General features: G+C 36.0%; 1 protein-coding gene across 1 annotated transcript in view; it reads right to left on the bottom strand.

Moving 5' to 3' along the window:
* Window positions 1-351: 351 nt before the first annotated feature.
* The window catches only part of LOC129224399 (lysophosphatidylcholine acyltransferase 1-like), a 40,273-nt gene continuing 27,035 nt past the window's right edge, over window positions 352-13,589 (bottom strand). Inside the window, exons 11-14 of the mRNA XM_054858848.1 lie at window positions 11,338-11,494; window positions 6,110-6,208; window positions 2,718-2,814; window positions 352-466 (exon numbers count right to left, since the gene is read on the bottom strand). Of these exons, the coding sequence (XP_054714823.1) occupies window positions 402-466; window positions 2,718-2,814; window positions 6,110-6,208; window positions 11,338-11,494 (418 nt within the window). The 3' untranslated portion in view covers window positions 352-401. The remainder of the gene's footprint in view (window positions 467-2,717; window positions 2,815-6,109; window positions 6,209-11,337; window positions 11,495-13,589) is intronic.

Here is a 13,589-nt window from a genome sequence, read left to right as displayed (position 1 = left end):
ACTTTGAACATTTCGGGGGGGGGGGGGTCTGATCTTCTGACCCTCCCCCTCTGGCTACGATCTTGATAAATACTGCACTGTATATAGTACGTTGCCAAACTATAAATAAACGACATTGAAAGCAGTCCGGTACAGTTTTTAAAAAATAAATTCTGGTTTAGCTATGGCGACCGCTGCTGCTCCCTCCTCCGATTTACAACTCCTCGTTTTAAATTTGTTACTAGTGTAGCGTTTTGATTTTTCAGCCTATGCTTATTTTTTAAAGATTTGTTTTATGAGATTGAAATGCAATCTAAACTACATTCAAAAAATGAATACATTACTATAAAAAAAGTAAAAACATATTTTTATTTCGGTATATACAATACTTCATGCAGAAATCCGCCATTTCTTTTAACTCTTCATTCTTGCTTGTGATTTCTTCCAAAAGGTAGTTCAAAATTACCTTTTTCAAGTTCCTCGGCAGCTGTAAGAAAAATATTTATGAAATTTTGTCACTCGGCAAATTGAAAGTTATATGCATTTAAAATTTAAAATATTGTTCTTGACTCTACTTAAAATTTTTTACAGTTAAACCAGGCCACCCCTCATTTGGGATTTCGCTATGGGATGCGGGGGGGGGGGGGTAAACGATGCAAATTTTATCGGATAATAGCAAAAACCACGCTCCAACTTATATGCAATGACATTAATTTTTCAAAGAGGGGGGGGGGTGAGAAGTTAAATGCTCCCTGCCTGACCCCCCCCCCCTAAATAACGGGCTGGATTGAAAAGTTGTAGAAAAATGCAGTGCAAAACAAAAATATGTTTAGAAAGTTTTCGTTCATCCGTAAAATACTGTTAATTTTAAGCAATCGAGAGAACTACATTAATTCACTAGTCAACACCAAAAATGCATCCGGCTCAAAAATAACTGTTTCTGAAGTATTTTGCCTCGCTAAACACGAAAATCACCATAAAAAGTTAGGATTGGCTCTAGTTTTCAAGATACAGAGCCAACTAGTATAGTGAATTCCCACTAATGCTCTTTTTTTGTGGCAGAGATAGAAACACCGCCCATGGGACTGACTGTCTTCTAATCTTCGATCCCAGGTTAGGATAGAAAACTCACAACGTAAAACCGAAATGAACTTCAAGAAATTTAAATTTTTGGAGGAGAAATGCCCAAAATGAGCCTTTAGTAGATCCACCCATTTTTGCTTTCACCCATGCTCATTCTGCTGGGAATAATGAAGAACTTCGTGAAAGCTGTGAACAAAGACAATTTACCAATTCCTTAGAGGGAAATTTCCAAAATATTTTGAAGGAAAGAATTTTTAACGGCCTTCAAATATGCGCATTTATAAAAACCATTGTTTTTTTTTGGGGGGGGGGAATGCGAGGGGAGAAAAAAACACTGATTCCCAAGAAGCCTTTAAGGGTGTATTACACGTATCTCTAAGCAGCAGAGAAGACGAGAACTAAAAACAGTTGTTCAAACAATCCCTACCGAAGTTCTGTGACCATTGTTGAATGATGTGTCTCTGAAATTCTATTTTGTTCACTTCTTCCCGGATATTTTGCTTAAAAACTAAAGCTATGAGCAGTGAGCATGAGGAAAGGTTTCACCAAGATATGTTTACAATGGAACGCAGATATCAGGGTCATTGGGCTAAGTTAATGCTCACCAAATGCTGCTGAACTATAAAAACACATGATCCTTCTTTGACGTACAAAAAGCGGTCGAAAATGAAGCGTTTACAGCAATAAGCCAAAAGCAACCTATGTTTTCCGAAAAATAAGCACTGTTTAATAAAACAGGACCTATTTAATAACATTTATTGCACAGGATTTTTTTCCCCTCTTTAACATTACCTTTAAATCAATGTGTGGTTGCTGTGCATCTTTCTCCAGTGGGCTTTTATGTATCGTGAAAACAAGTGCTAATAAAAAAAAAATCCACAACCATATTCGTTTTTCTCGACCCAAAATTAGAAGGAATTGACTATTTAAAGTCAGGATGCAGACAAAAAGTTTTTTTTTTTTTTTTGACTCCTTTTAAAGACAACATGCACTTTAATTTGATACGTAACATAAATACTGTTCGGGAAAAAAATAGAAATTCACAACATTTAAAAGTCGAGAACTTTTGAGACAAGGCTTTTGAAAATGTGGAAAAAAGTATTTTAATGACTACACTTGAAAGTTTTCAGAGTGGGTACTTGAAGGGATCAACAGTTACGAGTTTTTAAAGCAAATATTGCAAAAATGTCGCACATTATTTGCTGTAACTGTTGATACCCATCATTTCAAAGCGTTCCTAGGAGAGGGGGTGAGAGGGTAGATACCCAATACATATCACAGTAGAAAAAACCAACAAAATACACGCACAAATGTATATTTACGAAATCTTTCTGAAATTGGGGGAGGGGGAGGGGCTGCAGCTCATTCAACAATTTGTTTTTAAATCGAGGTTAGTGAAGATCTTAATTTATTCAAAATCACTCATTGCTATCCGCAGAAAATAATTTCAAGATACCTTAAAGTCCTGCATACACAATTTTTTATCCGATGAACCATCTGAGTCAATAAAATAAAAGAAGAGAAAAATGCGTACATTCGCTGAAACGACTAAAAATGAAGCGGAGAAGTACAATTTATCATTTTAACCTTAAATGTTTTTTTTTAATTTATAGAAAAGTGTGATCTTTTCTGAACAATAAAACGATTTTTCTTACCAAAACCTCTAAGCGATTTCTGATTCGATAAGTTATATGGAATTCCTTTCCATAACAGTAGAATGATGGGCAAGTTTTCCACTCGAGATCCTAAAGCCTAAAAAACAAAAATGTGCATTTATTTCTTCTTTTTAATGATGAAAAACGTACATTTTATAACATAAGGATACATCAAAAGGTAATCTGATGCATTTTGTGACATTAGGGCACCTTAACTCGGATTCCCAAACTGTGCGCCACGGGTTTCCGGGGTGCGCCGCAAAGTTTTGTTATGACTTCACAAATAATTCAACTCACTGGGGAAACCAGACTTTATCTCCGGGGGGGGGGGGGGGAGTCGTGTCAGTTTTTTACTTTTTTCTATATCTAATATATAGAAGAAAGTATTGGATTCGTGCAAATTTTCGAGTTTCGAATTTTGACGGATTCGAACGTTTTGAGGTGTGCTGAGTCCATTTCGACTATTTTTGGAAAATGTCTGTCTGCCTGTGTGTATGTGTGTGTGTGTGTGTGTGTGTGTCACGTCTGTGTGTGACCAGTTTTTTGTGGCCGCTCTACAGCAAAAACTACCGCATGAAATCGAACGAAATTTAGTACACATATGTTTGTGCCCGTATGTGAACTTGTGCCCATTGGTTTTTGGAGCGAATTCCTCCAAGGGGGGTGGAGCAATGGGACGTTTTTTGAGTTACGCGTGCTTGATATTCCTCAGGAAGTAACAGGCGGAATCAAACAAAATTTGGTCCATATGTTGCCATTAACAGGAACAGGTGCTGATTCAATTTTGTTGTCAATAACTCAAACGTAGGTATAGAACTTTTTTGTCGTCAACTGTGTGTCTCAAGAAATAATGAACGGAATGAAAGAAAAATTTATCGGCAAGTAGCACTTAGTGGGTATAAGAGCTGATTTTATTTTGGTGTCAACAGCTAAAAAGGGAGTAGCGCAATCGCCCGTTCTTTTTTTCCATTGTGAGTGCCCTATCTCAAGAAGTAATGCTAAGTTCTGGTTGAAATTTGGAATATATGTGAATCCATATGTAAACAGGCTTTGGTTCAATTTTGAAGCCAATCGCTCCAAGAGGTGTTGATTTTTGAGCAATCACGATTGCTTATTGCTTTCATTTGACTGTTTTTGGCGTGCTATCATTTTTCCCACCGGCGCGGCGCCACCCTCTGCCAGCACCACCCGTCGCGTCGGCCGGCCTCACGATGCTGCTCCTCTAGCGAAAACCGTCTCCAGGTTGTGTCCATATCCTACACACAAACGCATACATACACGCACCAACACACACAAACACATACACACACATACACAAACACCACCATACACACACATACCCCTACACACATACACATACACACACGCATGCATACAGACACCTACAAGTACACACAACTGCCCACACATTCATGCCTGCACACAGACACAAACACACATGCCTACACACATACACATACCCCCGCCCCCCCCCCCCACACACATACAAACACACACTCGTGATTGCGAAAAACATAATTTGAATTCAAGATGACAAAATTCAAACTAATTTTTCTTTTTTTTTTTTTTTTTTTTTTGCGAATAAAAATAGTTTTATTAATTTAACAATAAGAAAGATAAATCGTAATAGATTGTCGTCTGCGTATTTCTCGTGATTTTAATTGCATGGAAATGATCGGAAATATTATCTCAATGATTTAAAATTTTTAACTGTTGACATCTTATATTTGTTAACAAATTTTCGATTTCGATTTCGAGTCACAACTGACTACAACTGTATTTATGTCGAGGACTGCATACTAAGTGCCTTGCCTCCATTATTTTTATACCGATAGATGGCAGCACCATCACCGGATCGAACAGTTAATGAGAATTTAGACCAGGAGCTAATAGCTACCTGGTGCTAGCACCCTCAGAGGTATCGTTTCACTTGGAGGACATTGAGACCACGAGCATATTTGACGTCGCCCAGTCCCCTTTAATGACGACGGTGGATCTTCGACCATCGAGGTTCGAACTCAGGACCCTCCGGCCCCGAGTCCGACACTCTACCGATCGGGCTACCACGACCCCCTTGTTAACAAATTAAATTTCTGTAATTAATTCAAGCAAGGCTTTTAAAATAACTTTCAATTTTCGCTCTTTGCTTTGCTTTTGCAATAATTCAGACATTGGGATAATCGTCAAGTTTTTGCATGTGTAATTTTGTTTTTGTTGGGAATATTGCTTCCTCGTCAAGCATGGGGAGGGATCAGAAGAAAAAAAAAGAAAAATATAGAAGAAAGTTTCGTAATGGCCACAACATACTAGTTTAATTTTATTTACTTATCCAGAAGCTACATAGCTTCACATACAGAGAGAGATGAGTTTTAAGCGCCTTGCCTCCGGGCACACAGAGGAAATATTCACAATGCAAGAGAAGGAAATAACACCCAGGGCACCGGCGGGAATCGAACACACTACCTCTGGCATAGAAGACGAAGTTCCTACCTCAGAGCCACGGAGGCCCCGCATTAGTTCTTACAATTATTTTAAAACTATTGTATTAAGATTGGTAATAGTGAAACCTGTGTAAGTTGACCACTTGCGGTGCACTATTTTAGTGGTCAGCTTAAACAGGTGGTCAACTTAGAGGTTGAATTATATGAGATAGATCTAATTCTGTGCCTGAAAATAGTGGTCAACTTCACAGGTTTTACTGTATGTCAAAACCAAGCCCTCTATAGGGGGAATTTTGACCCTCCTGAACTGGCGTCGAAGTGAGTAACCTGATAACTCGCGCGTGAGAATTTTTCTCACGTAATTTATTTCTCTGAAATTGGAAACTATAATATGCAATCGATTTCTTTATTTATTGTAGTCCATTTCGGTCCATAACTGGTTTAAAAACTGATGAAATAAAGTAAAAACAATTTCTCGGTAAATCATCTCGGCACTCGCTTGATGAGAAAAAACATTCACATTCGAGAAGAAAATAGCTCCACTAGAGCTCGCGCGATGAGAAAAACACGTACACCTCGACTACTCTTATTAGCAAACCGCTCCCCCCCCCCTCGACCGTTAGACAAAGGCTTATCATTGCAAAACACCTGGGGCAACATGAGAAGGTTTACAAGGAGAAATTAAAGAGGGCAGCATCTTCACCCTATGGCGTAGACCATAGAATACCGGTTGTCCGTACCCCCCCCCCCCCCCCCTGGTGATGTGAGTCTCTTGCTCACTTTGTGAATTCTGCAGGGTTAAGGCTATGATAACAGCTAAGCACTGCTTCGATAGTGTCAGAACAAAACATATATTGTCACAATTAAGTTTTTAGTTACAGCAAAGCAATAAGAATTCAAAATATCAATTCTTTAAGAAATAAAAATCATATGTAAAATAACTACAATTACCTGAAAGGCTAAATTTAACCTTTCCTTTGTCGACAGCTCGGTTCTCAGTAAACACAAAGCTGCGTCGTAGGCACGTACATCTACATACCCATAATTTTGCTGTAAAATAAGGAGAAAATTATAAGATTTCAAACAAGGTATCACTGAATAACGAATAAATACCTTTGTGCTTGAAAAATTAAATGAAAGAATTACCAACGGTTTGATGCACAAAAATTGCAAATTACTGCAGACACGTGTTTTGATGTTACAAGGAACACCTTTTTCAATGCGAACAAGTGCGAGCTTTTTGATGTTAACTCGGAGGATTCATTTCCTCGGATTTCCCCCTCTGCTTCCATGTTGAGCTAGATACGCTCTTGTCTCAAAAGCTATTTACTTGCGAGTAAAATCATTCATTGATAATTCTGTACCTCAGAGAAAGACTGACTTAAGTTCGAAAATAGCGAATTTCCGTTTATTAGTGCACTGTATGTAGAATAGAAGCGTATTCCGCATCGTGCCATGTAAACTAGAGGTGGGCAATCTCGTTCTTTTTAATGATCCGTTCATCAGAGGCTCGTTCATTCTTTTGATCCGTTCATTCAACTCGTTCATTTAAAAAAGTTGCAGCTGAACTCTCTGCACGACATACTCGCGCACATTCGAAATGTTACATTTGATCAGATATTTTCTTTGAATAAAAAATAACTAAAATGATCTAAAAGTAAGAAAACATGCCTATGAAAAATTAATTTAGAAAAAAAAAATATTATTTTCAGGTTTGGATACATAAAACAATTTTAGTTCATTTTGTAAGATATTTCTCAGTTGCTGAATGGTAAGATATGTTTTCTATTCCAAAAATGGCAGGTTTCATTTCAATATGTGAAAAAAATTAAGTTATCAAATTTTTCCAGCTATAGCACTGCATATAAAATTACAGTATTACCAATCAATAGACCATGTATAACGAAAATAGTAACAACAATTATATCGGTAGCTCAGCCGGAGTACCAAATAACTTAATTTAAAAAAAACAAACTAAGAATATTAGGGCGTTTCAAAATTATTCCACAGTACCGATGACAACAGAAAAAAAAAAAAAAACGCAACACTTTTTGAACGGGAAAACAAATAGACAATAATAATCAGTCAAAAATAAAAGTGATAGAAAGGTATTTTCAGAAATAATTTTGGCGAAAAAAGCGAGAAAATGATTTCAGCAGGTGCGTGGGACAGGCAGTGGAATGTCTAAACAGTTTGTTAGTAGCCCAAACAAGTTGCACAAAACATTATTAATGGATACATTGGAAAATTGCAAATGAACAGACAGACCCATTTTTCTCATCTCAATACCCAACTTTCCAATTTTTAACCGACTTCAAAAAGGAGGCGGTTATCAGTTCATACAGTATGTATGTTTTTTTTTTTTTGTTTGTCCACTCATAGCGTCTCACCTAGTGAACCGATTTTGATGATTCTTTTTTTAATGGATAGGGGATGGCTCAACTTAGGTCCCATTACTTTGTTTGACCATATTTGTTCTTTAGAAAAAAAGTTATGGGCAAAAAACAGTAAATTTTATGCAATTTCCCTATTAAATGATTAAAATGATATTGTAGCGAAGTTCGCACTTTTCATACGTGGATAACGGTGGCTCAGTGGTAGAATTCTCGCCTCCCACACGAGCGACCCGGGTTCAAATCCCATCTAGGACAAAGGGAATATTGCTAAAATTTCGTTTCTACTGTTTCCCGTATTTTCTCGAATGTTGTATTAATTTCTGTATCTTTCCAAGTCTGGAAGATCTCGAGTTGAGACTAACGAGTATTCGCTTCATTTGGCTTGCACATTGTCTTCGCTATCTTCATCTACGCGACAATATGAAACTCATTGTTATAAAAGTTTGGTGCCATATAACAGTAACATTAATAGTAATTGTAATGATAATTTTGAATAAAGGGTTTTCTAAAGCAATACAGTGATATAGAGCCGAACTTCTTACTAGGTAACTTCTTACTTTTACTGAAATATCTACATTTACACTAAAAAGAAGGAAATAAAAAAATTAAAAAAAAAAAAAATAGAACCGACTTCAAAATTGCTCTAAAAAGTGAAAAATAATTTTATTCTTTAAACACCATCGATAATACTTTTAAACATAATTTTTGAAGTTGGCGCAAAAACAAAAAGTAAAATCCATTGTAACCATGCTTCGTTCATATTTTTATCAAAAAATCATCCAAAGTTAGGAACGAAACATTTATATCGTTACTCAAATATGCTGTCATCAATGCGTAATGCATGCGGTAGTGAAGAAACTGGACCTGGTTAAATTTATACTTGTAGTTGAGTTATGGCTGTGAATGATTTTATCGATCGTTTTTGCGCCAACTTCAAAAATTATGTTTAAAAGTATTATCGATGGTGTTTAAAGAATAAAATTATTTTTCACTTTTTAGAGCAATTTTGAAGTCGGTTCTATTTTTTTTTTTTTTAAATTTTTTTATTAATTTTTCAATATTTATTTAATTATTTTATTTATTTTTGACTTTTATTTTGTTTTTAGCGACATTTTTAAGATGCATTAAGCCTTCTTTCATGCTTTTTTCTTCTTTTTCTGACTTTTACTGGGAAAAGGCTAAAAAAACGCGATTTTATCACAAGTGCATCAATATAATGTTCCAAACTGCCTCACCGTTCTAAAGAACTGTCGTTCATTTTTTAAGTGAACGAACAGATCCGTTCATTTTAAGGATTCGTTCTTTTTGACCCGTTCGTTCATGAACGACACATCCCTAATGTGAACGTAATTGTTTAAAAAAAAAACCTTTTCAATTTTTTACCGGGGTTAAAAGAGCGCGCGTTTCATCCTTTGCGTGCTCCAGAAAAGTTTTTCTCCTCTCCTGTGAAATTATCATAATGTGATTTACGTCCTTCTGGCTCTGAGGTACAGAAATTGAAGAGCATAAAATCTGTACTTCAGAGCCAGAAGGACGTAAGTCACATTATGATAATTTCACAGGAGACGGATTTTTTTTTTTTTTCCCCTGGCGCACGTGCAAAGGATAGAACGCGCGCTCTTTTAACCCCGGGGAAAAATTGAAAAGGATTTTTTTTTTTTTAAGAATCACGTTCACATGGCTCGATGCGGAATAGCCTTCTGCATATACAATGCACTAATAAATGAAAAATTGCAATTTTTTAACGTCAGTCTGACTCTGAGGTACAGAAATCACCCTTAAAAGATGTTTTAAGGGTATTGTAGCTATAAGAGGAGATATTTAATCTCAAAGTTCGTGAATTTTTAACCAGAATCCGAACTAAAAAGAAAAGTAATTTCTAGGCCTTTCTCAGAGTCCCAGAAAGAAAGCAAGGGGGGAAAATAGTCAGGTTTTCAAAAATTCACGAACTTTTGAATCAAACATCCCCGTTCCTCTTACAACCACGGGAAAAAAAGCACTTTTTTAAAGGTAATTTCTATATGCTCTTAACTGATCAATAGAGGATTTTACTGGCACGTAAATAATTTTTGAGATATAAAACGAAAAAAAAAAAAAAAATGCATTTAAACTCTAAGATGCCATCTCCCGACTTCCGACCATATTTTGATAGATAACTCGGCTGAAATATATTCCTCCAATATGTGTAAAAATTGTGTTTTGTTTAAAAAACAGATGGGGGTAACAATTAGAAGTGAAACAGCAGCTATGAGCAATGCCAAAATTTATATAATTGAAACAATGTTATTATAGTTCGGCTCTGATAAGTTGATTCCCAATCGACTGAAGTGTAAACGATTCCATCTGTTGTGATAGATATAAGGAAAGCCTCTACTTTTTTTCTAACTACGACTTAGCGTTGTCGACTTGGATAATTGGGGTTCACAGATGCTTAAGAATTTCTCCTCTTTGACACCAAACATAAATGAGTACGTTCAAGGCCAAACACCTTTTTACCGCAGACACACTTGTACATTTTATGCACTCTTGATTTTATGCACTTTAGTTTGCTTATCGGGTGTTTTAAACTACGTGAAGCTTTACTAATGTCTCTCGCGATGTGCTCAATTATAAGACTTCTAACAACAGAAGTTCTTAAATTACTAATAAATAAATAAATAAATAAATATATATATATATATATATATATATATATATATATATATATATATATATATATCTCGTAACGGATTCGGTGAGACTTCCAAATTTCTTGAAAGGATGACACAGTTCTTGATAAAAACACAGGAAATTTATTTACACTATGTACAGGAAATATCGTCAACAACTGCTAAATTATTCATCAGCAATTAAGCAATTATCACACAACACCGTAAACTCAACGTTTACACACGTATTTACTTCCAAATACGAAAACAACACAGCGAAATGCCTCGCAATAAACAGAGCTAATCCACTCACAGCACAAATTCTCAATCGAAACTAACTCTTTATCACGCAGAACGCTTTTATAAACATCGAAGAATTTTGCACAACATTCTTACCTCTTCTCGAAATGCGTAGACCGTTATCAAATTTTATCAATGAAAAGAAAAGAAAATAGGGGTCGTATACTTTAGCCGAATGAAAAGGGGTTGTATATTCATTACGGGAAACTATTTACAAGTTACGTTACTACAATAATTACTATTTACAGGATTTGTAACAATATATATATCCTAATAATTATGCATTGCTGTTTCTAATATGGGGCTGCTTATTGGCTCTTCATCATTTGCAGCCCTAATGCATTCCCTAATGACTGGCAGTTATTTTTTTATGTGACACTATGATGGGTGGACAGTGGACACCAATATCTCTTGAGAATTTCGATGCTCCGTCGGAAGGAGGCGCCTCGGTTCTTATGATATGAATTGTACTAAGAAATTAATTTATCCGAGAGCATCTCAGCTAAATAGATATTTGAGGATACTAAAGGGAAGGCCGTATAATCACGCGAGATGGAAAGTGACGATTTCCGGTGTTTTGAAAAATCCAACGACTTGACCGAGAAAGCTTGGGCGTAGGAGGGAAACGCTTTATCACTGATGGTTGAATATGAATCGTGGAAAAATACTTTTTTTTTTGTACAAAAAATTTAAAATGTCAATAAGAAAATGTCGATTACGTTTCTGTAGATCAAGTTAAAAAAAAAAAAATCCACAAAGCAGGGTGATGCAGATTATGCAAGTTTTGAAGGTAGAAACAAAATCAAAGCTAATAAATATCATCATTTGCCATTACTTGATCAATTATTGAAAAGAACTCCTTCAGTGCTTCCGAACATCTTTCCTGACCAAGGTGTTTGGCAAACGATTCCACGTTTCCGAGGAACTTTTCAAGCTGATTGTTGTTGCTTTCCAATCGATCGAGCTCTTCTGACGGACTCAGAGAATCGTTCCTGAAAAGACATTCTAGTGTGCACTCCTAAACAGTTTCAAAAGAGAAAATAAATTCAAAATAACATAAAACGATTATTTAATTAAAGTCACTAAAAAAACTGAACACAGTCGAGTCGCGAGAACTTGGAGTTCAATAACTCGGTCGAATCCAGAAACCTCTGCCACGTCGAAAAAACTCCGCGTGCAAGTGTTTTTTAACCTTTTTTTCACCACAGTCCGCGTTTATTATGCTGATATTCTCCTGGTAATATATTTATCTCATCAAAAACAACCCTGTAGTAAAAATTTCCCCGCAAGAAAACCTTTAACTTTTCCGCACAAAAAAGAACGCCTTCATCCTAAACCCCAAAACCCTCAGCCTTAAAAAGCTATGATATCTAGTTTGCCCGCCAAGTATCTTCCAAACTATCATCCTCCCTGTTCTCCTCTTTCATCACATCTGCTTCCGTTACAACCTCCTCCCACCTTCAACTCTTCAGAAATATGGATAGATCGTTTAAATTGTTTATCCTGTTTGGCGGGAAGCTTTTTGCTCACCAAGCAACCACTTCACTTTGAAAAGCTTTTCGCCAAACAGGATAAACAATTTAAACGATCTATTCATATTTCTGAAGAGTTGAAGGTGGGAGGAAGTTCTAACGGAAGTAGATGTGATGAAAGAGGAGAACAGGGAGGATGATAGTTTGGCAGATACTTGGCGGACAAACTAGATATCATAGCTTTTTAAGGCTGAGGGTTTTGGGGTTTAGGATGAAGGTGTTCTTTTTTGTGCGGAAAAGTTAAAGGTTTTCTTGGCGGGGAAATTTTTACAACAGGGTTGTTTTTGATGAGATTATCACATCTTTTTGCATTGATATTATTACTTTGTCTGTATTTTTAAAATTCATAACTTCAAGTCAGAAAATGTTCAATTGAAACAACCCTGTTTTGTGTTTTTAAGGAACAATAATGGCAAGCCTAATTTTACGTCAAGTTATTTTCTGATCATTTAGATTCTATGTTCGTTTTGCGAGAATTGAGCTGTTTAAATTTTATTGCAATTCTTGTATCCTCTCTGTTGCATGGAAGACTTCTTGGATAATAAAATACTATATTTTAAATTATATTGTTTTCGAGTATTTTACGACTTCGCAATAAATTCTATCAGTTTCTTTATTTGATTGATTATTCAACATTTTCATGAAGTTTTTTTTTTTTAATGTTTTACAGCTTGCGGGCTATTTTAATCTAGCTTTTCACTTTTTATTTTATGACTATTTTTCTTAAATCGTATTTACGTTTTAAGAAAAAACATCGTATTTACGTTTTAAGTTTTTTACGTTTTATGGGATAATTTTAATTGTTTGGAGATTTATCTTTCTTTTGATAGAGGTCTTTGTCTTGTTTAATGCCTAGTTTTGTTTAAAAGTTCATTAAAAAGACGAAATAACGCATGTTATTACTAAGCAAAAAAAAAAAAAAATTAATTTGAATTTTGACATCTTGAATTCAAATTATGTTTTTCGCAATCACGAGTGTGTGTATGTAGGCGTGTGTGTTTGTGTGTGGGGGGTATGTGTGTTTGTGTGTAGGGGGTATGTGTATGTGTAGGCAAGGCATGTGTGTTTGTGTCTGTATGCTGTATAAGTGTGTGGGTAGTTGTGTGTATGAATGTGTGTGCGTGGGTGCGGGGTATGTGTATGTGTGTGTAGGCATATGTGTTTGTGTCTGTGTGCAGGCATGAATGTGTGGGTAGTTGTGTGTATGTTTTTGTGTGCGTGTATGTGTAGGTGTCTGTATGTATGCGTGTGTGTGTAGTTGTGTATGTGTGTGTGTAGTTGTGTATGTGTGTGTAGTTGTGTATGTATGCGCGTGTGTGTAGGACATGGATGCAACCTGGAGACGGCTTTCACTATAGGAGCTGCATCGTGAGGAGCCGGTCGACGGTGATTTTGCGGAGGGTGGCGGTGGGAAAATAAAATGATAGCACGCCAAAAATAGTCAAATGAAAGCAATAAGCAATCGTGATTGCTCAAAAAAAAAAAAAAAAAAAAAACTAAGCTATTAAATATTTTTAATTTGAAAGTGTCAGAAGAGCTATACAACTGTACTCGA

This window comes from Uloborus diversus, chromosome 6, assembly GCF_026930045.1.
Source record: "Uloborus diversus isolate 005 chromosome 6, Udiv.v.3.1, whole genome shotgun sequence".
NCBI classification, from domain to species: Eukaryota; Metazoa; Arthropoda; class Arachnida; order Araneae; family Uloboridae; genus Uloborus; species Uloborus diversus.
This window is presented reverse-complemented; position numbering and strand designations above follow the sequence as displayed.